General features: G+C 53.0%; 11 protein-coding genes across 11 annotated transcripts; 5 read left to right on the forward strand and 6 right to left on the reverse strand.

The window, feature by feature from the left end:
- Positions 1-665: 665 nt before the first annotated feature.
- On the reverse strand, positions 666-2,621 carry J4E84_008790 (uncharacterized protein; the record flags this gene model as incomplete). The annotated part of the gene is made up of 3 exons (XM_049391359.1): positions 666-1,408; positions 1,461-1,797; positions 1,848-2,621. The coding sequence occupies 3 exons, from the start codon at positions 2,619-2,621 to the stop codon at positions 666-668; spliced, it is 1,854 nt and encodes a 617-aa protein (XP_049241061.1).
- A 1,117-nt stretch (positions 2,622-3,738) lies between these two features.
- On the reverse strand, positions 3,739-5,404 carry J4E84_008791 (uncharacterized protein; the record flags this gene model as incomplete). The annotated part of the gene is made up of 2 exons (XM_049391360.1): positions 3,739-5,316; positions 5,378-5,404. 2 exons carry the CDS (start codon positions 5,402-5,404, stop codon positions 3,739-3,741), a joined length of 1,605 nt encoding a protein of 534 aa, XP_049241062.1.
- Positions 5,405-7,427: 2,023 nt separating this feature from the next.
- J4E84_008792 (uncharacterized protein) lies at positions 7,428-7,919 on the forward strand (the record flags this gene model as incomplete). The annotated part of the gene is made up of 1 exon (XM_049391361.1): positions 7,428-7,919. One exon carries the CDS (start codon positions 7,428-7,430, stop codon positions 7,917-7,919), a length of 492 nt encoding a protein of 163 aa, XP_049241063.1.
- A 1,000-nt stretch (positions 7,920-8,919) lies between these two features.
- On the reverse strand, positions 8,920-10,383 carry J4E84_008793 (uncharacterized protein; the record flags this gene model as incomplete). The annotated part of the gene is made up of 1 exon (XM_049391362.1): positions 8,920-10,383. One exon carries the CDS (start codon positions 10,381-10,383, stop codon positions 8,920-8,922), a length of 1,464 nt encoding a protein of 487 aa, XP_049241064.1.
- Positions 10,384-11,959: 1,576 nt separating this feature from the next.
- J4E84_008794 (uncharacterized protein) lies at positions 11,960-13,121 on the forward strand (the record flags this gene model as incomplete). Its single annotated transcript, XM_049391363.1, has 2 exons — positions 11,960-12,357; positions 12,413-13,121. The coding sequence occupies 2 exons, from the start codon at positions 11,960-11,962 to the stop codon at positions 13,119-13,121; spliced, it is 1,107 nt and encodes a 368-aa protein (XP_049241065.1).
- Positions 13,122-14,068: 947 nt separating this feature from the next.
- J4E84_008795 (uncharacterized protein) lies at positions 14,069-15,613 on the forward strand (the record flags this gene model as incomplete). Its single annotated transcript, XM_049391364.1, has 1 exon — positions 14,069-15,613. The coding sequence occupies one exon, from the start codon at positions 14,069-14,071 to the stop codon at positions 15,611-15,613; it is 1,545 nt and encodes a 514-aa protein (XP_049241066.1).
- A 372-nt stretch (positions 15,614-15,985) lies between these two features.
- J4E84_008796 (uncharacterized protein) lies at positions 15,986-17,590 on the forward strand (the record flags this gene model as incomplete). The annotated part of the gene is made up of 2 exons (XM_049391365.1): positions 15,986-16,579; positions 16,625-17,590. 2 exons carry the CDS (start codon positions 15,986-15,988, stop codon positions 17,588-17,590), a joined length of 1,560 nt encoding a protein of 519 aa, XP_049241067.1.
- A 296-nt stretch (positions 17,591-17,886) lies between these two features.
- On the forward strand, positions 17,887-19,098 carry J4E84_008797 (uncharacterized protein; the record flags this gene model as incomplete). The annotated part of the gene is made up of 1 exon (XM_049391366.1): positions 17,887-19,098. The coding sequence occupies one exon, from the start codon at positions 17,887-17,889 to the stop codon at positions 19,096-19,098; it is 1,212 nt and encodes a 403-aa protein (XP_049241068.1).
- A 167-nt stretch (positions 19,099-19,265) lies between these two features.
- Positions 19,266-20,381, reverse strand: J4E84_008798 (uncharacterized protein; the record flags this gene model as incomplete). The annotated part of the gene is made up of 2 exons (XM_049391367.1): positions 19,266-19,282; positions 19,562-20,381. The coding sequence occupies 2 exons, from the start codon at positions 20,379-20,381 to the stop codon at positions 19,266-19,268; spliced, it is 837 nt and encodes a 278-aa protein (XP_049241069.1).
- A 354-nt stretch (positions 20,382-20,735) lies between these two features.
- Positions 20,736-22,298, reverse strand: J4E84_008799 (uncharacterized protein; the record flags this gene model as incomplete). Its single annotated transcript, XM_049391368.1, has 2 exons — positions 20,736-20,752; positions 21,227-22,298. The coding sequence occupies 2 exons, from the start codon at positions 22,296-22,298 to the stop codon at positions 20,736-20,738; spliced, it is 1,089 nt and encodes a 362-aa protein (XP_049241070.1).
- A 453-nt stretch (positions 22,299-22,751) lies between these two features.
- Positions 22,752-23,971, reverse strand: J4E84_008800 (uncharacterized protein; the record flags this gene model as incomplete). Its single annotated transcript, XM_049391369.1, has 2 exons — positions 22,752-23,659; positions 23,968-23,971. The coding sequence occupies 2 exons, from the start codon at positions 23,969-23,971 to the stop codon at positions 22,752-22,754; spliced, it is 912 nt and encodes a 303-aa protein (XP_049241071.1).
- Between the last annotated feature and the right edge of the window lie 1,312 nt (positions 23,972-25,283).

The raw sequence follows: 25,283 nt of genomic DNA on the forward strand, positions 1-25,283 counted from the left end.
TTCACCCAGGGGTGCAGTGATGATGATTGAGTGAGGGGAGGACTGGCAGGACAGAATATGGATACCCAGGGGTCTGTTTCCTTGTTGGGAGGCGTCAGACGCGTTCTCTCACTCTCTATACGTGCTATAGATTCAACGCCTTTATTTAACGACACTATTTGTGTGGGCTTAGTATGCATTGCAAAGGTTCGGCTTCTGGGAAGCGGCGTTCTGAGTAAGGGACTTAGTAGTTAGTTTGCGCAATCCGATATCTTTTAGAATCGCAGCAAGATTCATTGTGGTGCTTGTGATAAGTTTTCCAATTGTCCGCTCTATTTACTATGTGCTGTGGTATCTCACACTTCGAAGACAGCAGAATACGCAGAGCAAAAAGGAAGGCAACAGACTCAGATGTCAACTGCTCACTCTCTTGATCACCATGGACAGACCAAGACGATGAGTATACGTTGCCATCATGTCATCCGCTAAGAACACAGACGTTCGCGTGAAATAAATTTTATTATCCGATAAATGATCGTGAGTCTCCAAGTCCAAATCCAATCTCGTCTCTATCATTACACATCCATCCCAGGCTTGCCATACCGACGAACCATCTACTCATCCATTCATCCATTGATCCCTATACCGCCGTTATCCTGCGTGTGCCAGACAGTCGCTGAAGCGATCTAGTCCTCCTCCTGAGAGTCAGCGAGAGCAGAGTCGGCGTTGCCAGACGAGGCGCCCTTGCCACCTGAGGCCTTTCCGTTACCAGATGCAGATGCGGCGGAGGCGCCGTTGGAAGCGCTGTTTGCACCTGTGCCCTTGATGCCAGATGTGCTAGTAGACCCAGACGCACCGGTAGAAGCACCGGTAGAGCCGGAAGAACCAGTGGCGCCAGTAGCGCCGGTAGCACCAGTAAGAGCGCCAGAGGCACCGTTTCCAGTCGCTGCGCCAGCTCCAGTAGCTGAACCGGCTGAGCCTGCGGCACCAGCACCGGCACCTGTAGCTCCAGTTCCTGTAAGGCCAGCTCCTGCGGCGCCACCAGCAGCGGGGCTGTTTCCACCGGCAAGGGGACCGTTCGCACCAGCAGCGGGAGCGGCGCCACCGGCAGTAGGGGGAGTGGGGGGAGTTGCGCCAATACCTGCGCCACCAGCGGTAGGGGGAGTAGGAGGAGTAGCTCCAGTGCCCGCGCCGCCGGCAGTGGGAGGAGTAGGAGGAGCGGCTCCATTGGCAGGGGGAGCAGGGGGAGCGGCAATGCCACCAGAAGTGAGAGGAGCGGGAGGAGTCGCTCCGTTAGGACCAGGTGCGGCACCACCGGCAGTGGGAGGGGTAGGGGGAGTAGCTCCAGCTGCTCCAGTACCCGCGCCACCAGCGGTAGGAGGAGTTGGGGGAGTGGCGGCTCCGGCACCTTGTTGGCCACGGCCTGCGCCTGATGTATGTCAGTGTCTATAATGGGAACTTTTGTACTTGATATCACTTACCGGCTCCCTGTTGACCGTTGGCAGCTCCATTGCCTTGTCCCCTGCCAGCTCCGGTACCAGTTGCTCCAGTACCGGTAGCACCGGTAGCACCGTTCGCAGTGGCTCCAGCACCAGCTGCTCCGTTACCAGCTCCTTTGCCAGCGCCAGTACCGTTCGCTCCGGTACCGGTAGCTCCAGTTCCAGTGGCTCCGTTGGCAGTGGCTCCAGTGCCAGCAGCTCCGTTAGCATTTGCTCCGGCACCAGCAGCTCCGTTCAAGTTGCCAGCTCCCTTGCCAGCCTTGCCAATACCAGCGGCGGTAGCGCCTCCTGCCGCAGCAGTGCCGTTGTTTGCAGCGCCCTGGATTAAGTCAGCTTCGGGAATATAGTCCAAGACGAGAGAGTACTTACGGTAAGAGTACCGGCACCAGCAGCACCAGCTGCTCCGGCACCCTTCTGGCCCTTTGCAGCGCCGGCTGCAGCACTGGTCGCAGGTGCCTTGGGATTAGTGGCAGCAGCACCACCCGCCTTGCCGCCAGCCGCTCCACCACCGATGCCGAGACCGCTAAGAAGGTCGCCGATACCACCAGCACCGCCAGCAGCACCCGCCGCACCCTTTGCGCCGCCTGCGCCACCTGCACCACCAGTCAAACCAGCGAGGAGCTGATCAAGTTGACGCTTGGCGAGACCAGGGAAAAGGGCAGCGAGACCTCCAGCACCTCCAGCACCTCCTGCGCCACCTGCACCACCTCCTAGAGCACCAAGTCCACCAAGGGCACCGAGACCTCCAGCTCCAGCTCCAGCTCCAGCGCCGCCGGCTCCAGCACCTGTGAGAGCGCCGAGACCTCCAGCACCACCAGCCAGAGCACTCAGGCCTCCAGCACCACCGGCACCACCTCCCAGGGCACCTAGTCCACCGAGGGCACCGAGGCCTCCAGCTCCAGCTCCAGCACCTGCCGCTCCGCCGCCAAGGCCACCGAGGAGCGCGTCAAGTGTACGCTTGTTCTTGACCTTCTCGGAAGAGAGCTTACGGACTGTAGCGACGTAGTGTGCGGGCATCCTCTGACCACCGGTAGTGTCAACCCATCGCTTAGCCATAGCAGTGTGGTCGCAAGGTTCCTGAGCCGGAGCCGCGACAGCGGTCGCCGCCAAGGAGGCGATAAGAATGGAGGAGTCGAACTTCATATTGGCGGATAGAAGGAATGTGAAGGAGGATTAAAGATCAGCTGCCCGGCAGTGATGTAAGTAGAGAACGTGTAAAGATAAAAGCCGACTAGCAGCGATATATACAAGGAAGAATGATTGAATAGAAGTAGAGAAGAAGACTGAGTAAGCTGGATGAGTATCGAACTGATGAATAGTAATACTGCATGGAAAGACCTTCTCTATATATCATGCCCTCCATGGGGAACGGCCCGATGGGGTGGAGCATGTCCCGTATCAAACGGTGCATGCGTTCTAGCCGTTTCTTCGAACGTTTTGTCGATCGTCATGGTAGCTACGCTGTAGCATAGCGTGCGCGAAGACGCACATGCCTTTAGGCTGTTGTGCTGTCGCGCGGGCATGTGTCGTTTGGTACTGCAACGGGCGGAGGCGAAACACTGGTCGTGTAGCTGGTTCCGCATGCTATACGCAAAACATAATTGCTTGTTCGCTGGACGACTCGTAGCTTAAGCACAAAGTGTACCTTGGCGTCGCGTGGAATCGCTGGGGAAGCGCTTGACCCTGTAAATTCCTAATTCAAATCATATCGCGATGCCTTCCTCGCGCTGTCAGTGAGCCATGATAGACGTGACAGCATATGATATCCCAATTTCTGTTCTTGGTCAATCGTCGACGCGTCCTCTGAGTGATGGTGTCGCTGGTTCCGTCGCAGCACCCGTGAAACGACAGCTTGGCGCGTTAAGTGTCGGCTAAGTACGCGTGTTTTGGTTTCGAAACTAAGGCAGATCGTGGGTGTAGCCTTACGGCTGGAACAGTGGATGTACGAGAGCGCCTTTGACAGGTCCCGGAGGTTTCGCGAGCGACCTGGATTGAGGGTGAGTGATTAAGATGGGGGCAATGGATGGCGAGTGGGGTCCAAAGAAGCTTAAAACCTTAGCGCGCCGCTAGCCTTGGCCTTGAAAGACGGAAAGAGCGAACACTCAGGGCAGGATGTCTTGAATCCGTGTTTGATGATATCCAATCGCATCTCTTCTCTGTGATACGTTCCACAATGGTACCGTCGCTGTACATGCTCCAACATCCTGTGCGCCATACATCCCTGATATACACCAAGATCTTGCCTAAACATCGAAGCTCACTATCTCCTTCTTGCCAGTCCTGTGACATAAAGCTCTCCAGGCTCTGCTTCTACTTTCCATCCTTCGTTGACTAACGTCTTCAAGACTGCAGGTCCCAGCTTTCCCCTTCCGCCCTCGCTGTGCCGGCCCAAACCTGTGATGATCCTGTATGCCTCGCCACCGCCTCTGCGACCAGCACCGCTCCACTCGGGTATTCTGCGCTCGCCCAGACCATTCCACCAAGCTTGTGTTCGTTGTTTGGCGATTCTCGTTGCGTCGGCCACAGTAACGCCATGAAGATCGAGGTATGTTGGACCAGATTGTGTGGAAACGAATGCGTCGGCTTCGGCTGCGTTCATCGCTCTCAAATTGGCGTTGAGGTCGCGACCTTCTTGTGCATAGTATGCGGCTGCTTGCCTCATGAGTGGCGTCGACTTGCCCTTGCGGTAGGCACCTGATGCTTTCCCGAATGCGTCGTTCCGTGCAGCAGCTGTGGACATTGCGTCGCGCGGTCGGACAGAAGGTGTCAAAGTAGGGAGTCTCGTGGCTTCGGAGGGGTCGGATAGATCGACAGGAGCATATCGTAAGTCGAGCTTGATACCACCCTTTCCACCTGTCTCGCTAGCAGGTTGTTGGGTGAGGGATTTCGCTAATTCCTGGGCTTTTATCGTCGAAGGAGCAGTAAGTCGCACTATGGCAAGGGCGTGCTCCAGATCCATAGATGGAAATCCCTCATTTAGTGTGATCGCATCCTGTACCAGTGCAGCATCTGGTTCACCCTCTTTCTTGTGCGCTGCGATGTCCTTCTTTACAATGGCCAGCACAGTTGCCGAAACGGACGTTCCATTCGCGTGGTACAGCGACGATACCGCCTTCGCTGGAAGGCCTGTACGCGACGTTATAAAGTCTACATCTCGACTCGTGTTTTGCCAGCGATTGGTTGGCGCATCCGATTCGACGAGGTAGCTGGTACCCGCCTCCAAGGAAAGTCTCTGCTTCTTCTTGCTCTTAGCTTTCTTGCCTTTTTGCGGTACGAGATGGTCTTCTGAGAATGCATCAATACCCTTCGCGACTGGCCCTTCTTCAGTAGGGCTTTTCCTACTGTCATCGAAGAAGACTTGGTTCAACAGTTCATCCGTCGCTTTATCATAATCGTATCCGCACTTCTTCAGCGTGTACGTGACTTGCGCGAGCCGCAGACCTGGGAAAGTTTCGGCAAGCAACAGCTCTTTTGTGGAGACGTCCGACTGCTCAATGTCCTTGTAGTACCCATCCTCCAGGGACCCTTCTGAGCCCCCCGACTGTCCGTTGACACTGAGGGTAGAGAAGTCGTTCGAGAGCGTCGAGTGGTCCGTCGCTACCGTTTGCGTCGTCCACGAATCGGCATTGGAGTCGACATCGGTACTGTGTTTGTCTGGGCTGCCTTGAACTGCGCCTCCGCTGCTGCCAGAGGGGTCGAAATCGAGGGCTTCGGCGTCGGCTGTCAACTTCAGGGGTTCGAGTAGTTGCCTAGTAAGATCGATTGCGTTCGGTTCTCCTGCGAAATCCGAGTATATCGTGTAAAGAAGAGTGGGGTCTATCGTGGGGCAGTATTCCTGCTGTAAGTCGCATTCCCGTTAGCGACGTCGCACGACTTTCTACTCTTGCGCCGTTGCATACCTCGAGAAGACGGAGGTCCTCATCCATTTTGGTTCTTGTAATATTGACGTCTTCGTATGTGTCTATGCTGCGAGTGCATACTCAGACTGTATGTCGAGACTGTTGTAATGTGTCGCACGATTATCTCCTCTTAGAGCAATGCGCGTTTGAGATGACACGGCGTGGTGTGGTAGGTTGATTGTACGATAGGCGGACGCACAGGCAGAAGTGCGTGGGGTGTTGTGGCAGAGTCGGCGCGTAGTCGCGAAAACCATGGGTCAAGGGGAGACACAGCCGAGCTTGGCGATCAGAGTACACCTCACCGTTGCTGCAGCATAGCGAATCTCGTTCGACAGAAGAGATCTAGAGTTTGCGACGTTCGATTCCCAAGCTCACTGAATTCTTCGCGCTGGTCAGATGTCACACGTCATCTCGTCTTGGATCCAACTGCGCGTCATCTACCGACTGAATCGACGCTAATGCAAGCGCCGCGAGGCTCAAGCGCGGGAGCCCTACCAAGCTCTCGACAACCTCAAGATCTGATAGATAAGCATCAAGCTGGACATTCTCTTTCGTCTTCTCTGAGCGTTTCCGGAGAGCGGTTTAGAGGGCCATCAGGAGGAGGCGGTGTTCGGCTTGAACAACGTCATACATGCTACACAAGAACAAGGACTGGCTCTACAGCAGGACACCTTTCAGTACTATCACCAAGTGTAAGACCTCATTCGATCTACCGTCTTGTCGTATCCCTTCAATATCAAGCCCCGTCTTTCTGGATAGAGATATGCCGTAACTGCCGGTCTCGGAAAATTTGACTTGGCAGCACCGAGTGATCAGCCTCGCGTACCCGTTTTGGCCCCCAACAGCGCTGCGCCGCCATCACGTCCATGGCGGTGCACGAGATTTGTGCCCAGGCGTGCATGAGTTTCAGGCGACCTGTTGTATCCTTGCTATGAGTTCAAGTATACCTCAGGCCTCCCAGGCGCCGTGACGTTTTGCGAGTTTGATCCCCTCGCGTCTCTCATACTCGAAAACCGCATCTCCAACCCCGAATAACAATCAGACAACATGGCGCCCATCCAACGTCGCAACACCAATCTTTCGCTGCAAGGCACTGTAGCGGTCATAATTCTTGTCATTATGTTTGTTACAGGCATCTTTTGCACGGTCGTTTTTATGAAGATCTGTAGTAAACAGCGGAGGCGCGAAAGGGCTATGCGCAGGATGCAGGAGCAAAACGCGCCGTACGTCGGGGTTCAGTATACTGCACCACCGTGCGCCCCAAGCAATGGAAGCATGCTACCACCGTATGCAGGACAAGCGCATGTACCGACGGAGCTGCATGGAGACCAGTACAAACACAATGGACCGCAGGAGTTGCAAGGAGAAGGGAGACCTGAATTTGCTCAACCGCAGCAGATTGATGGGTACATGGCAGCAGTGAGTGCCATTATTGAAGCGAAGCATCGCGTTGGGGATAGAGAAGCTGATTTCCCATAGCCAACCGTCGACAATAGTGATCCTATCGAACTACCCGCGAACGCGATCGTGAATAATCACGGAAACAATGGAGCTGGAGGTTTCGCGATGGAAGAACCGCAACAAGGAAAAAAGACAGCGTTTGCGCGCATGCAAGCATTGTTCAAATGAAGACGTCAGGAGACCTTACAACGTAATAACGACCACCGGAATGATTCACGGGCAAACGACAGATCCCAGGCAGCTATAACGACAGAACTATCCACGTGAGCTTCACGAGCGAATGTTCTCTCCATAATAGGAGTAACAATGGAGAGACTACAACTCTGTCTCGCTTTCGCAGTGAGCGAGTCTGTCTCCACGGCTTTGCGATTCGCGTATCCCTAGTCTTAATACACACCATCAAGGCTCCTTCACTGCGACTTCTTGATTAGCGCCTTGCCAGTTTATATATATATCGTCCACGACTACTGTACCTCGATCAATCCTACACCCCCGCTTGACAATCGATACAAGCTATCTTGATAACAATTAAGCTCGTATCAATCAATTGTACTACCCACGACACATCAACACCTCAAGGACCGTCACCATGGACCTCATCGACGCCAGTAACGCCCCTGTACCCATCACCGTGGACCCCATCACCGGCAACACCATATCCGCCAACGAGACCGAAAACGCGATGGAGGACACTCAGATGGCCGACCCCGAAGCCCACACCAACGCGGCGGATGACGAAGCCGATAACGAAGCCGAGGACTACTACATCGACAACAGCCCCACATTCCACGACTTCAGCACCCTCCCCTCAGACACCAAGGCCACAATCACCCGCCTTCTGGCGTCCGCTGGTGCCGCTTGGGAATTCCGCTCTATGGCGACCCCGTTCCCAGTCCAGTACCTCCCCGATCCAGACTGCCACAATTGGGGTCTAGCACTCATCTCCGCGCTCAGCCGTCTGGCGGATATGACACGCACTGGTTTCAAGTTGGAAGCGATCGCGTTCATCATCAAGCACATGAAAGAGCGGAATGATGTTCCTGGTAATACCGAGGATGAGAGTAAGATGTCTTCGAATTGAGAAGAGGATTGGTGCTAACAATGCACTTGAAGATATTCCTGCTTCGGTGGTCATGGCTGGTGATTTCGTTATTCGGCTTGAGGACGTCAACTACAGCATCCGCAAGATGCGGAACAGGGTCAATAGCTACCGGCCTGCTCCACAAGGTCAAGGCCGAGGCCATGGGCGTGGCGGCTACCGAGGTCATCGAGGTCGTGGTCGAGGACGTGGTGGTGGAGCGAGGGGACGAGGAGGTATGATGGGCTTCCACGGTTGAAGTGTTGTTGAGTGATTGACATCACCTGGCTGTTATCATGAGGTATGGAGGAATATGACATAGACAGTCCGGGTGTACTTCACAGCCTTACTGGATGTACGTGGATACTTGAAGATACACTGAATACCTCCACGCCTTGCTATGATGCGGAACTCTGTGAATTCCGGATACGTGTTGAAGGCTACACATATACTACGCCAAATGCGAACCTGCCCCTGCTATACCCATCGTATGCCGCAACTCACGAGATCTCTTACAATGATGAACAGCACCACTACCGCGCTCGCGCGCATAGTATCTCTACCAGTAACCCTCTTCGGCTCTATCCCTCGGCCAAACATCTCCTACATCCCCGCCGCGCATGTCAAACTCAAAGCGGAGCATATCGTAATGGTGTTCATTTGTGTATTGCGACAGATTTGGCTGTACGTAGAGGGCTGGAGAGACAGCAGGAGGCGAAGGAACCAGGTTGATGAAGATGACGCGGAGGACAAAAGGCAAGCCAAGAGGCGCTTGAAGAAAAGGGGAGCGCTTGGGAAGACGAGTAGAAATCCGGGTAATGGCCGGAGAGTGAAGATTGTTATGAAAGGGAGGTACACGCTGGTATTGCAGTAATGGACTGGTATAATATGGCGCATGAGGCCAAGTCTATATGCATTTCCAAGCTCTAAGACGTCGCCAGTGTAGTCTAAACAGGTTCGCAACACGTCGTGTAAGCTCCGCTAGATGAGCAAGTGTTGCCCTTCACATAGAACGACGAGGACCGGAAATGCTCTCATCGTTATCTGACTCAATGTCCCTCTGCACCCTATAGCCTGCTTCGTCCTCCGATTCGCTCTCCGATTCGCTTTCCGATATCTGGGTCCTGGCATCTGGTTTTGCCCAGAATTTGCCTTGCGATCCGCTTTCCGATTCATTTTCTGGTTCGTTTCCTGATTCGTTCTCTGATTCATTTTCTGATTCGGTATCCTCATCCATAGCCCCGATGATATCCAACTGTAACCCCGCCGTCTTGCACGCGTTCTTGATTTCCCTCGACACTCCGTCTTCGCCCTCAACCACAACCAAAGTTTTCCAATTCCTAGCAACGATATCCTTCTGCTCGATGGTAGCCAATAGAAGGTCTGTGACCTCAGCGTCGCTTCCTAGTTCGTTGAAGAACTCGAGTGTGTCCATAACAGGCGGGAGACCAACGGAATGGAGACGCGGTTTCTTAGATGACTTTCCAAACAGCTGGTAATCCCAGTTCAGGCGCAATGTCTTGAGCGCTGCGAACTCGCGCATACGTAGCACCTTGCGCCCGGTAAGTGTTGGGTGATCGATCGTTATGCTCTTCAAAAACTCTGCTTGCGACTGAGCAGCCAGGATATAGTCCCCAACGTTATCAGAGCTTTCTTCTAGTTCTGGCTCCGGTTCTTCAGTTTGCGTCATGACAAACTCCTCCAGCGCCTCGGGCAATTCGAGGAGATCCCCAAGCGAGTCGTCGTTAATATCGCATTCGATCAAGTGAAGTTGTTTGAGCGCTGTCATGTGCGGCCGCTCGATGTGATCGAAGCCCTTCTCGTCTAGCTTAGCTCTGCGGATCGTCAAGGTTTCCAGCGTAGGATGGGCGAAGATATGTATGTTCTCGCGGAGGTCCCAGTAAGCATCATTAGCGCATTGGTAGAATAGTGAGCAGGACTTCAAGCATGCGAGGTCGAAGGGTCCGTTGAACAAGGTACCGATACCGTGTAGGAGCACGTCTGGGACGGAAATGTCGAGCTTCTCCAAATTTGACATGATCGATAGCGTCCGTGAGAGGCTATCTGATCGCTTGGGATCCAGGTATGAACCGGCGACAGGTGCATCGAGCGCCAGCTGCGACAGCTCTGAAGACGGATAAGCCAGCTTAATTTCATGGATGGCTGAGCCACGACGCGGGCGACGGCTTAATGACTCGCTGAATGTGAGGTGTAGCTCTGGAGTTTCGAAGAGAATGCTCTTATATAAGACGGCGTCACTGAGGCGGTGGCATCGTTTGTTGACGCGCGATACGTTGCAGAGGTCGCGTCTAGAGAGGCAACCGACCGCCTCAAAGATGTGGAGCAGCAGCTCATCTGGCAGCGCACTCAGCCTGTCGCATAGGACGACGTCGGTGTTACTGTCTTTCTCCAACGGCATATCTGATACTAGTGTATCGATGCGAGAGAGAGGAGACGAGGTATCCATGCGCGAGGTACTTCGCAACCTTTGCTGCGAACACGTGGAGTTGGCCTGACTCGCTGCAGGTGGAATGCGGGGAAGCTTGTGGAGAGCCGCCGATCTTCAGTCAAGGTACAATAGAACGATATAGAGGAAATGCTGCATAAGAGTAAAGTGTCAAAGTCGTTGTCGCAGACATTAGAAGACAATATTGGAACACGCAAGTCTAGGAATGAAGGTACAGTGGTGATGCGTCCAGTGACGGGGCAGGAACAGCGATGCGCGCACGGCCCGCCACGTGCGGCTGGTCCCATGACATCACCCAAAAAACCTCATCCCTCATCTGACGCTTGCATTCCCACAAATGACATCTCCAAACGACTTGTATCGGCTTTCGGTTACATGCTGGCACGGGTCTACTGATGGAGCATGCATCTCTATCTTACACTGCCCAAGCGTATATCGAACCAGTAGTAGCAATTTTAGGCTAGGGGTGGACAGTCGCCGGCAGGTGGCGCACGACTGTATCGTGAACCTAGGCTCACAAGCAGACTTCGCGACTGATACTAAGCGTTTCAACGCCGCGGGCTAAGAATGACGTAAATCTTTAAAATGATATTTGAGTATGACATGAAATTCAGTCATTTCGGCTCCGGCAGTGTTGTTCATCATGCTGCGTATTCGTTCGTCTGCGCATCGATCAGGCATATGAGGAAAGATCCATACGTTCTGTGAGGACTCGTCTGTGCTAATAAACTTATGTTTCGCACAAAAGAGCTTGCGTTAGCACTGTTGGACGAAAAACACGCTGAACAAGCAAGTGTTAATGTATTCGGTTAAGGTCCTTGGCCACAGGCGGGAAGACATCACAAGAAAGCTGAAGGACTTGGAATTGTCGATTGTTGCCACCGCTTTGCTTTTCGATCCTATATATATTCTCTCAAGATGGTGGTTTGGATTGCTGAAGTCTTAACTGGTTCGCCTCTCGCTATGTAGAATGATAGTATCGGCGAATGCCGACCATGAAAGGGTATATCATGGGTGCCTTCGTAGTATACGATTCTCAGACATCTGGTTGGTCTGTTATTTGTACTCTAGTTGTATATCTGTATAACCAAATTTGAAAATTCTCGCTACCACCATCTTATCAGATTCTTAGAGATTGGGGTCTAAACGAATTTATTCGACACTTCCACACAGCACATCTACCAACTCCATTTTCATGCCAACATCTAGACAGACGTGTCAGCCTACTCAGAACTCTGGAGTCTTCTTTTCACTTTTCCGGTCAAAACCACCGCCCTTCTTTTACGTCACAGTACCCAGGCAGCCCCCCTGCATCACATTCACCCTTGGCAGTGTGCTAGACTATCGTGATACAGCACGAGCCTACTGTTAGCACTACCCCTGTATAAATACTTGGGAAATCTGCCGAAGAGAAACGAATCACCGTTGAGAAAAAGTCTCAACTTTCAGAGAAGTTCATCAGGGAGACTGAGCAGTCGACCACCCCTTTTTGCTACCAGATCATACCTGTAAGTCTTTGAAGCCCGGTTTGATAAACAAGACTGACTGACATTACTAGCTCTTGAGATCGACAAAGATGTCCGACTCAAACTATTCCCGCTCCCCCAGCCGCGACTCCAACGACTCCTCCTCCCCTCCTCCTCTCTCCACAAACGCGCAGCTCGAGCTTGCCCTCGCAACCAAATCCAGCCGCGCAGTCCTCGCGCACTGTCTCGGTCTCTCAGATCTCGACGGCGTGCCACCCTCCGCCAAGAACATGATCGTCGTCAACTTTGACACCGAGAACTGGGAGTGCAAGCAGAGCGCGCTGACCGAGATCGGCGTGTCCACGTTTGACTCTCGCGACATGCGCGCACTATCAGGTCCGGGTATACATGGTGAGGACCTGCTGAAGCAGGTGTACTTCTACCATGCGCGTATTCTCGAAAATGCGCACTTGTTGAACTTGAAGTGGTGTCCTGGAGATCCTGAAGCGTAAGTACCATCTCTTTCTTCCTAGAATAAAGGACGTCGGCTAACAGTAACGCAGCAACCGCTTCGGCAACACCCGTTTCCTCACCAAGTCCGAGGCCAAGGACATGCTCACCGCAATGTTCCAATGGCCTGTCGACGATACCAATGCTTCGAAGGGCTTTTGTCCCGTTGTTGTCATGGGCCATGCTCTGTCTGGCGACATGTCCATGTTGAACTCCACGCTGGGCTTCAACGCCATGGCTCTGGGTACTGTCGTCAAGGTCATCGACACCCAGTACCTGGCCAAGGAGTGTAAATACGATTCCTGGGGCGGCAATAAGATTGGGCTTAGTACTCTCGTTGGCAAGTGCGGCTTCTCTTATCGAGATGCTCATACTGCCGGCAACGACGCGGCTATGACGCTCATTGCTGCTGTCCAGATGGTTCTTCCTTCCGAATTCAAGCCCGAGGACGGCCGTAACCTGCAGGAGGTCGTTGATACCATCGAGTTGCTTAGTCAACAGCAACAGTGGGGCTGGGGTAGTGAGCTCTTTTGTCTCCGCTGTGGCAAGTATGGCCATACCAAGAAGAATTATCAAGGCAAGCTTTGCTACGCAAAGGTCAAGTGCGACCATTGTGCGTCTTCCCAGTCGGACAAACGGAAGCAGGCCAAGGGCACCCATATGACTGAGCGCTGCATCTCGTATGCTATGAAAGGTCCTGAGGTTTCCTCGATCGAGAAAGTCGCCAACGCGGTGGCTGCGCTCGACCTTGCAGAGTTTTAAGAGGTGGTAGTAGTGTGTCAGACTGAGAAGGTATGAAACCCTGTAGTGAACGCATTTCTTGGCATATATCCACGTTGTCTGTAGGACACCTTGTACTTCGACCTTGTGATTTTTGCCTGGGCGTTTTTGAGGATGGCCGATGTTGTTCCAGATAGAGATAGTATTCACTATAGGTGATCCAAGAATGCAAGTTTGATACAAGAATTCGTGTAGGTGACTGTCTTCTTCGACATTGCGATACGCCGTTGACACGTGCGATTGGCGTAGGATATCGAAGCGGTGCAATACCGCAAATCTTAGCTCGTAGAGAGGACATATCGGTGTGTAGGCGTAGCTATAGGAAGGACGAGATTGGCTGATTCAGCGACCGCGGCTGTCGTACCGTGGATATCTTCTTTTGTTGACTGAGTCTCTTAATCCGCTCTAGTGGACATAGCCATGGGAGACTGATATTGATACCATGATCCGCTACTTTCCGTGAACTGAGGCCACAATTTATAAGTACGATGCCATTCCCGACAGCATTGCCGTCTACAGATTGCGAGCATATTCTCAACAAGTTTCCTCCAATATTTCCCTCCTCTTTCACTTTCACCACCGCCCCTCCACGACGACCCTGTTTGCGCGGCGGGGGCGGGCCAAGGCTCAAGATCGCTCACGCTCACTGATCAGATCAATGAAATACGTGCTCACCTTGGCCTAGTGACCGTTCACACCTATACATTCGGCGTTTCTCGTACCTACCCCTCTGGTCTCCGCCGAACTCTCTACTTATCTTTTCGCAACCAGAACCCGCGCTTATATTCAACCCGAGCGACCTTGTCGACTTCAGATTGCTCACGCACGCGACATACTACGTAAGGTAAGTTCTGACTGTACGAAGTGCATATGACACGTATACTGACTTCGTACCTCTACCTCTGCAGACAGCGGACTCGCCCACCGCCATGGGATACTCACCGCATCCCAGTACTCTACCTCTCTTAAGCGACGCCGCTATGTCCCAGAACTCCCAAGGTGGACCGATCCCCGTCACCGCTGCCCCACCTCCAAGTACTCAACCTGATACTCAAGATCCCGCGGTCGCCGCGCTCGTAGCCAGCTTCAACGCAGTCAGTATAGATGCTACACCTGATGCTCGAGACCCTAGGATCATCGCGCTCGAGGCCCGCTTCAAGGAAGCCAGCGACCTTGAAGTGTGGGAGCACTGCGTCGGAGGTAGATGCGTCAAGAACATCCCCGACATCGCCAAAGACCTCGCCAACCACATCATCGTCATCTGTATTGACTGTGAGCACTGGTCGAATAATACCGATGAGACCACCGAGGTCGGCATCGCTACCTTCGGTCGTCAAGATGTATTGCCCATCGTGGCCACTGGAGACTTCGGTGACCACGGGGAGAACCTGATGAAGGAAATCCGCTTCTACCTCCTACGCACCATCGAGACGTCCCATCTCCCGAACCAGAATCCAGCATCGCGGGGAGTCGAAGGCAACCGCTTCGGTCAAGGCCGGTTCGTCACCTTCGCCGAGGCGCGTCAGATCCTGACCGACCTCTTTGTCCAACCCATCAGTGACGTTCCCCGCCTCAAGGGTTACTTCCCCGACCTCAAGGGTAACTTCCCCATCGTTGTTCTCGGCCACGACGTCGGACACGATCTGAACAACCTCAAGTCCAAGGCTATTGGTTTCGACATGGAGCCAATCGGTACCGTGGTGCGCTACATCGACACCCAGCTGCTGGTTCGTGACAAGGGTTACTGGATGATGCCGAGGAACGAGCAGGTTGGCCTCAGGCGTATGGTCGAAGAGCTCTCCTTCGAGCATAGTGATTCCCACACGGCGGCAAACGACGCCGCTCGCACGTTGATCTCAGCATTCCAAATCGTTTTGGGCGGACACAAGTGCAAGAAGTTCGCACACAAGAGTATGCAGCAAGTGGCAGGAGATCTGGAGCGCCATAGTGTGGCGAACTTCGATGATAGCCTCGGTGGCGTTGAGAAGTACTGCTTCAAATGCGGCACCGTCGGCCACATGAAGTCAGATTGCACAGCCACAAACCTTCATTGTGATGAGTGCGAAGAGAACAAGTGCAATATCGAGCCAGGCAAGGAACACGTCACCGAGCATTGCATCTGTGTAGCCAACAAGAAGGCCCTCATTCGGCGCGAGAAGGACGCTATTGCTCGGGCCCTCAAGAAACCAAAGACCAAGAATCCGCCTCGTGGGGGGTACTACAACTGGGGTCGTCCCATGTCACGTCGTGGTTCCACTCGTCCACCTGGTCCTACCATGAACTATGACGGTCTCCGACAGTACTTCGACTCTGCTGGTGGACATGGCTCCGCCCCGCCAGGCCCGGGAGGACACCCTTCAGTCAGGGGTTTTGGCGGACATCTCGGCCAAGGCGGCTATGGCAACGTTTCGTTTGGTCGCGGTCGTGGTGGATACCCTCCACGTGGAGGACACGGAGGATACAACCAAGGTTGAGATGGCAGAAGGACTGCACAGGTGTTTCGGCGTTAGATTGGCGGCGCTTTGAACAGGCCGGGAGGTGACTAGTTGCTTTTGGAAGTTCAGATGACGGCTGAAAACGCCTTGAAGATACCCTGGGTCTAGCATAGATGCAAACAATATAGGATGAATGTACACTCTGCCGAATACGGTGTTGGTTGCGAGAAGTGTGATGCACTGCTGACTAAGCCACAGCAGCAGGCAGCTGCGTCATCGGCGGGCTGTAAGCAGCAACCCTGCCGTGTAGCCGTCAACAACTTCGACCATGATAACGAGAATACCCCCGCCATGCCTTTCGATGGGGTGCGGTTGACTTCCTGATAGCTTATATCCTGTCGCACATTCGCCATGATCGAAAACACGCTCCCCAAGTACCTGCTGATCAGGACGTGCATCCTGGGATTCCGCGCCATCACGCCCTTCAGCATCTTCTGGGTCTCTTTCAGCATCGCAGAGCCCCCGCACACGGCCTTCCGTCGCTTCCTCCTCACGTGGAGCATCATCGAGACCGCCTTCTGGCTGCTTGTCTACCTGCCCCGCAAGCGCGCGCTTCAAGCCTCGGCGCAACACCCGCCGCCCCTCGAGAAGGAGGAGAGGAAGGAGCTCTTCTGGCGATGCTGGGATAAGATCCCGCACCCCGAGTACTACGTCAGCAGGTGGTTTCTGGGCGCGAGACCGGGCGAGATACGACGCGAGAATGTGCGCGAATTCTTCGCGTGGGCACTGCTGAACCGCGGCACGGAGAGCGATGAGGAGCGGAGGAAGAGGCGGCAGGCGCACCCGGAAGAAACCAATGCTGAGGACGACGAGCTCAACGAGTATGCGGATGGCATAGAGACGATGCTTGGGAGGAAGCTGGCGCCTGGCATGGGCAGCGCAAAGAGCCTGCGTCTGACTATCGACCAAGTCAATATGGCGCATCGGCCGTTTCTGTGGTATATGGTATGTTTAGAGTTCTTGAGAATGTATACATACTGACGGCGACAGATCGTGATGCTAGTCGATACCCTTACCGCCGCTCGTCTGCGCTACTACGGCTTCATGCTCTTCCGCACCCACCTTCGCTCCTCGCTGGCCATCTTCCCACCGCGGCTCGCCAATCTCACTACGCGCAACATCTCATCTGCGCCTGATCTGAGTTACTGGTACCGACCACACACCTCGAAGACGCGACTACCCATCCTCTTCGTACACGGCATCGGCATCGGCCTGCATCCATACGTCGAGTTCTTGAATGAGATAAACAAGCACGATCCGCTTGCGGCACAAGATGGTCAGGTCGGCATCATTGCTGTGGAGATCATGCCTGTCAGCTTCCGTATCACTGGGGCGATTCCAGACAAAGACGACATTTGTCGCCAGATCAACATGATCTTGGAACGCCATGCTTTTGACAAAGTCGTACTCGCAAGTCACTCTTACGGGTCCGTCATCTCTACCCACCTTCTTCGGGACCCCATCACCGCTGCCAAAATCGGCCCGATGGTCTTCATCGACCCTGTTACATTCCTGTTGCATCTTCCCGACGTGGCGTACAACTTCACCGCGCGTCGACCGAAAGGCGCGAACGAGCACCAACTCTACTACTTCGCTTCTACCGACATGATGGTCGCACAAACCCTGGCGCGCCAGTTCTTCTGGGCACAAAACATACTGTGGAAGGAGGACCTCAAAGACCGTGACGTAACTGTCAGCCTCGGAGGCAGGGATCTGATAGTTGACACCGAGACCATCGGGAAGTACCTTAATGGTGCTGACCTCAAGGGCGAGGACAGAACCTGGAAGGACTCCGAGTGGAGAGGCCACGGCACAGAGACGATCTGGTGGCCTACTGTAGACCACGCACAGGTGTTCGAGAGGCAAGACGGTAGGACGAGATTGGTGCATGTCCTGAGAGAGTACGTGAAGCGCAAAGCGGAGGAGGAAGAGGTAGAAGAGTTTCCCGGGCAGTAATGCACATCCTTGTACCTGCATTCAGGGTCTTGCCACTTTGTCGCACCATCCATGTAGATCAACGTCAGCTTCATCGGAAGTTAACGTACGTTTGGTTGATGCAGACTACGGGAAGCCGTAGTTCATTTTGCGGGGGTCCGTCCGGACGGGCCTGAAGCAACTGGCGAGCCGGCCCCGCCGATCCCGAAACGGCGCATGTATATACAACGCTTGTATGCGCAACGGCGACATGCAAACAGCTGGCAGTCTGTCTAAACTATACTCTTGCACATCCCTTCGATCAAAGGACTTGCATTATGCCTAACGGAAATTGGATCCTCGGAGACCTCTTCACCAAGGAATACGGACATCGCGGCAGCATTCAAAAGCTCTGGGAACAACGTTGGAAGTTCCCATGCACCAAAGGCGTTTACCCATTCCACGATGGCAAATTTGAAGACTTCGAGCCCATCTTCAAGCATCTCATCGACAACAACATCAACGACCCTTACGAGGATGCATACACAAATGCATTCTTGCCAACAGCGCAACGCCTAGCGAAAGAAGCCAAAGAAATGGAAAGCAAGGACAAAGAGGCAGCGAAGAAGTTATACCTAAATGCAAACGCTGTATACAGACTCGCTCGATTCCCCTACATCGGCACGGAGCTCAAGAAGAAGGTCTTCGAAGAGCAAAAAGAAGTCTACTTCCGCGGCGCACAACTATGGGACATTCCCCTGAAAGAAGTCGTAATACCCCACAAACAAGCCTCCAACGGCGACGGCACCTCGATACCCCTCTACATCCGCAAGCCCGCCGGCTCCGGCCCCTTCCCCACTGTCCTCCTCATCACCGGCCTAGACGGCCACCGCCCCGACAACACGGAGCGCACCCAAGAGCACCTGAACCGTGGCTGGGCAACTGTAATCTGCGACATACCCGGCACGACCGTCGACTGTCCCGCCAACAAGCGCGACCCGCTCTCGCCGGACCGCCTCTTCACCAGCATCCTAGACTGGATCAAAGAAACACATTACCTTAATGAGAAAAAGGTTATCGCGTGGGGTCTCTCAGCCGGCGGCTACTACGCCATCCGCCTCGCACACACGCACTCTTCCCGCCTCCTCGGCAGCGTCGGCCACGGCGCCGGAACACACCACTACATCGGCTCAGAATGGCTCTCGCAAATCTCCAAACACGAATACCCGTTCGGTCTCGAGGAAGCGTATATCCAGAAATACGGCTATTCGTCCTTTGACGAGATGAAAGAGAAGTGCCAAGACGAGTTCTCGCTCGTGAGTGGGAAGGGTGAGGGTGTGGCTGTTGTGGGGCAGGGGATGAGCAGTTGTAGGTTGTTGCTTGTGAATGGCATGTTGGATGGGTGTATGCCCGTGGAGGATAGTATGTTGCTGGCGGAGTATGGGAGTCCGAAGGAGATGCGGTTTATGCAGGGGAGGCTGCATATGGGGTATCCGGAGGCGAATGGCACGGTTTATCCGTGGATGGAGGGGGTTATGGGGGCTGTTTAGGTGGGATGCGTTGAGTGAAATAGACATTAGCAAGAGACAAAGGCCTCTAGAAGCATGACAAACACTCCCGAGTTTGCTGATGTTCAATTTTGTGATTGCGTGATCGCTTTTTGCTATCATATCATTACATTGCGTACATCCTCGTTTACAGCGCCACGGTTAAGAGACTAGATACGCACGAGCACTCGTTAAATGTGTATATGCAGCTCTATGAGATCATCCAATTCTCCTATCGTATAGTCACCAGAGAGATCGAAATGCGAATTCCAGGCGGCTCTCCCCTTGCGGCTTCGTGACTTTCTGTAGCTGCATCCTCCTCGCTCCAGAAACTAAAGTAACATCCAATTGATGTCTACTATTGTGGGCTTGTCCAAACTCGTGCGCAAGAAACATCCCAGTCGTGACCTGGAGGTGTCTCTGAGGCCGATACTTGTCAGCCTATCTTCGGAGATCGACAATATACATTCGATGAGCCCCGCAGGATTGCCCGAGTGGCCCAAGTATAGGTTCTCCAGCTTTATTACAGGCGTTTCTTGCTGCAAGATACAGATAATCCGTGCGTCTGCCTGTCCCCGGTACTTGAGCCTGAGATCGTCCGAGACGTCTGCGCAGTGATAGAACATTTGGGTAAGGAGGAAGTATGGTGTACCGTCGGGGTGAAGGGGCGGTAGCTGCAGTTCCACCTGTCGAAGCAGGCTGAAGCCTACGTCCTCTTCTCGTCTAGCTCGATCGAGGGTCAGGGTCACTATGGTCCCAAATGCTGCATGTTTCTCAAAAAGAGAGACTCGCAGTGAAGTAGCGACAAGTCCCCCACCTCGAATGATCTCTCGAGCGAGTGCAATGGCATTTTTGATGTAATAGTTGTGGATAGCGAGAGTGTCAAGAGACAAATGACGTTCCCCGAGTATAGTCTGCAGTTTGGCAATGACGGTCTTGTCGACCCACAGGACGCGCGCTTGTTTGCGCGACCAGAGGCGGTGCGTCGGTTTTAGTCGCTCTGGCTCTTCTCCACCCCGAGGCTTCTCTTGGTAGTCCTGAACTCGGATGGTTTTGACGTATTTCGCTAGTCGCCCACCTCGAGAGATACTTTCGAGTCTTCTGATATCCGATTTCTTGAGGTTGGTCTGCAATATGGAGAAAGGGCGCTCGCCGACTACGCGTAATGTCTTCGTGTCTGCATGTCTACACGTCAAGCGGAAAGACAGGAGGTCGGCGTCGCTCACGTACGCTGCGATGGTCTCGACGAGCTCGGTGGGCATGTCGTGGAATGTGAGGGAAGGCATGTTCGCGAACGGTGAGACAAGCGTGTAAAGTGCGCGTCCAGGCCCAAAGGACACGGGGGTGAGATCGTGATGTGGAGAAAACAGAAGCGGTCAGGATGAAAGGTGTCACATCTAGAGTGTACATGCCAGTTATGAAGAAAGCGCGTAGGCAGCGACGACGGGATGCTCGTTTGCTTCTCACAACGCCGCTTCAACGCTGTACGACATCGCTAACCTTGCAAGGCAGGCACGCTGCATCTTCCCACCCAACAAGACATGTCTCGCAGCGAGAGGACGACCTGGCGAATTAGGTCGCACAGCTATTTTCGATCGACCTGATGTCTTCACGAACAGTGCACGCGCATCGACGGAAATCTATGCACCCATCGATGCTATTCGCACCTTCCTCAAAGCGTAGAAACAATACGCAACAGAAACCCTGCAATCACCTAGGCGGATACACTCCAAGATTGAACACCCTACAAATATCACATCATCATACGTATGCAACCAGAACACACGTGCTAAAAATATTTTAATCTGATTTTCTCATATTTTCTATCTCCGCCACGCACAATCCCCCGTTTTATGCCCATAAGCATTCTCATTACAATACCGTCTCGGATCTGTACTCTCAATACAAAACTCACACGGCACCGCATTAGGACTACTCGAGCGCTTTGATCCCCCCTGTCCATAGCCCATGCTACCCTGTTTCTTGATCAGCGCAGCCTGCTTGACCACATGAATGCATTTCTGCGAATTATGAGTATACGCCAAGTGTCGTGTCAAGGGATCTTTGTCGCAGTGTTCACAGTGCCAAACGCTGACGCGGCAGTACGGTGCGGTGTGGTGATGGGAATCACATTTCTCGCAGAAACGTGTGACGCCATAGCCGCGGCCTTCTTTGATGGCGGTTTGACCCGCGTTGTGGAGTTGCGCTTTGAGGTCTACGTAATGCAACTTATTGAGCGGGGCTTCGGGTGGAGGACAAAGCATGAGGAAAGCGGCGATCATGGTGCATACGATGTCATTGCCGGCGTTGTGAAGGTATGGTTCTTTGATGTCGTATTCGGCGAGGAGGTGCGCAAGGCGGATTTTGCGGGATGGGTTTACGAGGCCGTGTTCTACGGCCAGCACTTGTGTGTCGATTGTTGCGACGATGGTGCCGAGTTCTTCAAGGTCAAGACCAAAGCGCGATTTTATGACTTCGTAGTCGTTTGAGACGGCATGGCCTACGAAAATTATTGGTCGTAGGTTGCCGTATATGTCTCGGCGGGTGAAAACGCTGCGCAGCATTTCTTTCGCTTCCTTCACGCTGACAAAGGTCGTGCTGCCGAATTGAAAGGCATCTGGATGCCCTTCGCAGAGGTCTTTGTTGGTGAGATGTGCGTGTGGTTTGATGCGCACGTGGTAGTTCTCCATGCTGGGGAGAATACTCCATGGTGATGAGGAAAATGGTTGTGGCACGGAACGCGGATCGAGAACAGATATTCCGAGTTCCGTGATGAAATGGTCATCGTGCTCGTACCACTCGGCATCAGAGGCCACGATAATAGCGTCTTGGAGTGCTGCGGCTGCAGCGGCACTGCCAAGCGGGATTTCGCTCCCCGACCTCTTCATCCAATGCTGGAGGATAGCTGACTGCGTGAGACCTTGATGTAATTCGGCTTCGATGAGAGATTTCAACTCTCTTGGTGAGACTGGGTGAGACATGTCTGACAAAAGCGTATTGTGCGTGAAATCTGACCACCAAGTAGGTATTGAGGTTGGTGCGTAGGAGTATTCGGTAGTCGGAACGGAGGGAAGAGCAGGAAAGTCTTTCAAATAGGCTGAAACCGCCGTTGTGTAGTCATAGGCGAAATCTGAGTAGTGAATGGCGTTGTAGAGCTGATCCGCTTCGAACTCGGTTGAGGTTTGAATCATGGTAAGAGTCATGATGTCTGAGTTTCGGTGGTTGCTGCGATAGTTTAATTGTAGAGTATGATTGGAAACAGGAAGTTAATTGTAGAGATGAGATGGGAGTGGGAGAACAAGCGCAAGATATATGTACTGGGACCATAAACGTGATCTTGATGCCTGAAGGCGGCAGACTTTCGGTACCATGGTTGCACACTTTGACCACGGTTTTCGCAACGTATACCACCAATAAGGCATCTATACTTGTAAGCAGTACCGCGACGTTGCGACAATATTTCCAAACATTTCTTACACATTTGTTTGGCTAGTAATGAGTGGGCGCCGAGCGAGGTGAGCAGCGTGGCACAGCCAATAGGCACACCCCTGACTAACTGTTGCAATGGGAATGACTGGAGGATGGAGCGATGCGATGGATTACTGCAACCTAGGTCTGATTCAAAACATATATCAGAACACGTCGCAGCCATAGCGCTAGGCTGCTGTCTGCGACCTCGTGATCTTGACGACGCGCTCCATTCCGAGATCGCGCCATACTGCAGACCCGATTGAAGTAGGTGAAATAATTTCCTCGACGCCATCCAGGGGTTGTTTGTAGCGCTCCGAGATTTCGTCTTCTCCCACCTCGTAGTCGTCGGTGTCATCGCTAAACTCTACCCCTTCTAGATCCACGTCTGCGAGAAACCAGTTGTCGGATTGAGAAAAGCAAGCCTCTCTGAAGAAGTACCTGAGGGTATCTAGATCTTTCATCTTGAGCATATCGCATAAGCTCCTGAAACCGTTGTTGAGATTGCTCCTCGTCTCTTCTTCCGTGCTGGGTGTCTCAAGAGCTACTGTTCGCAGGTTGGGATAGTGTTCTTTGATCAAATTTGACATGAAAGATCCGCCCTTTTCGTCGTCGGTTTGCCAGAGTACTATCGAAAACTCATCTTCGATATTCATCAAGCTTTTCGTGATAATCAAACTATGAAGGCTTTTCTTCAAGACCTCCGGTAGGATCTGCAGGAAGAACATGGTGTCCGCGGTAGTGTTCTCCAGAACGACCTGACTGCGAGACCAAAGGTACTGGAAAGCCTTGGTGGGTTTAATGATGCGATGGCAGTGTATGTTGGATCGCGCGACTTCGTTGTAGTAATTGATCCATCCTCGTTTATTGGCCTGCAGTACCCTCTCCGCCTCTCTAGCCACTTCCTTGGAAACAAGAAGTAGTGGCGTCGACATGAAGATCTTGTACGTGAGCATCACATCTTGGCGGTCAGAGAAAACGCCTGAGGGCCCATTAGGATCATGCCAAAACACCTCGTAAAGCTCGTCAGGAACTGGCTGATCCTCATCAGCCACTTCCGGTGTGTACATCATATCGAGAATCATCAGCCAATCTTCTGTGGGAGAGTCAGTCCTGACGTGAGTTACACCCGAGCCTGCGTACCTTTGCTAGAATCCGTATCCGGCAGGTTATAACCCTGGTTTTGTTCCCATTGCTCTTCGCGGTTCGTATGACGAAAGATCGCTCTTGGCTCAAGTGAATAATCATAGATCATATCGCGAAGTTCTTGCGGTAGGTCATGCAGACGGAACCTGCACATTGTTAGCTTTAGAATCGCGATGCGTACGGCGCAGAGTCCTCACACGTCTAGATGTGCGGCGGCATCACCATGCCCAGACCGCGATGCTTCCGCTGTCTCTTCACGCATTGTTGTTGGTGTGTGTAAAACCGGGCTTCGGTATTGCGCTTGCGAACACAACGGAAGAGGAGCCCTCGCGGAAAGAGGGGATGGCACTAGCGCGACGCGCTGAGACGCGTCTCGCGGACGCTCGGACCTCTTCTTGTCCCATCACTCGAGCCTTGCGAGTCTTTTCACGAGTAGCATACACGGTCACACAGCTCCAAGAATTGCGCGTACTTTAGAACTTTGAATCTCTGCATGCTTTTGTTTCTTTACTACTACGGGGATCCAGTATACGCCTGAATTCGTCGAGACCACGACCAACGCCTGGACTGTGTGCTGACCAATAAGACGATCGGGAGCCTTGATAAGATATATCGCAGCCGCTGTACTAGCCTGTTGCCTGTGATCTCGTGATCTTGACGACGCGGCATGCCCCTAAGTCGCGCCATACCTGTGATGCCAGTGAGGTAGGGGATATCGGTTCTTCAACCCCAGTCAACAGTAACCGATCGAACTTTTCCATCCAGCGACCTCCTTCATCGGTGGACCCCTCCAGTGTTACACGACGGAAAAAGCTGAAATCTGTCTCCTTGTGTCTATACTTGGAGTTGTTGCTGTAGTCTTTGTAAAAGAATCTTACGGTGTCCAAACGTCCATCCTGCAGCATCTCGCACAGATAGTCCGAAGCCGGATTCCAATTCCATTCCATCCCTTCGAATGTGCCTGGTATTTCAATCGCCACTGTCCGTAAATTAGGAAGATTGTCTGATATCCAATTCGTGAATAATGTCCCGCCTCTAGATTCATCTTTGATCCACATCGTGCAAGTAGGACCATCATCAGCGGCTAGAAGGTGCCCAGTGATAACCAGACGACGAACACAAGACTTCAGCGAGTCTGGAAGATTCTTCAGGAAGTACAGGGAACCGCCGCTATAGTTCTGAAGGATGAGCTCGCTGCTCGACCATAGATCAATGAGAGCTGCACTTGGTGATCTGATCCGATGTAAATGTATGGATGACGACAAGAGTCTCTCATAGTATTGTAACAAAGGCGTCCTGGTGGTAGCCAACACCTTCATCACTTCTACGTTCGTATTCTTCGACACGGCGAGTAACGGCGTCACTATTGAGACCTTGGAAGTCAAGACAGCGAAAAGACGCGGCGAATCCCTTTTTTGAAGATTGGGATCTCTCGAAAACTCGTCTTCTTCGATGTACTCTTCAGAGCTTTCGGATCGATCGTCATCATCCTTGATATCTTCTGTGATCGTGTCAGCACAAGGAACGCCCACTTGGCACTGTTCATACCTGGATGAAAATCAAGATTGGGAACA

Source organism: Alternaria hordeiaustralica (genome assembly GCF_023758085.1).
Source record: "Alternaria hordeiaustralica strain BMP 2776 chromosome Unknown scaffold_23, whole genome shotgun sequence".
Lineage (NCBI taxonomy): Eukaryota > Fungi > Ascomycota > Dothideomycetes > Pleosporales > Pleosporaceae > Alternaria > Alternaria hordeiaustralica.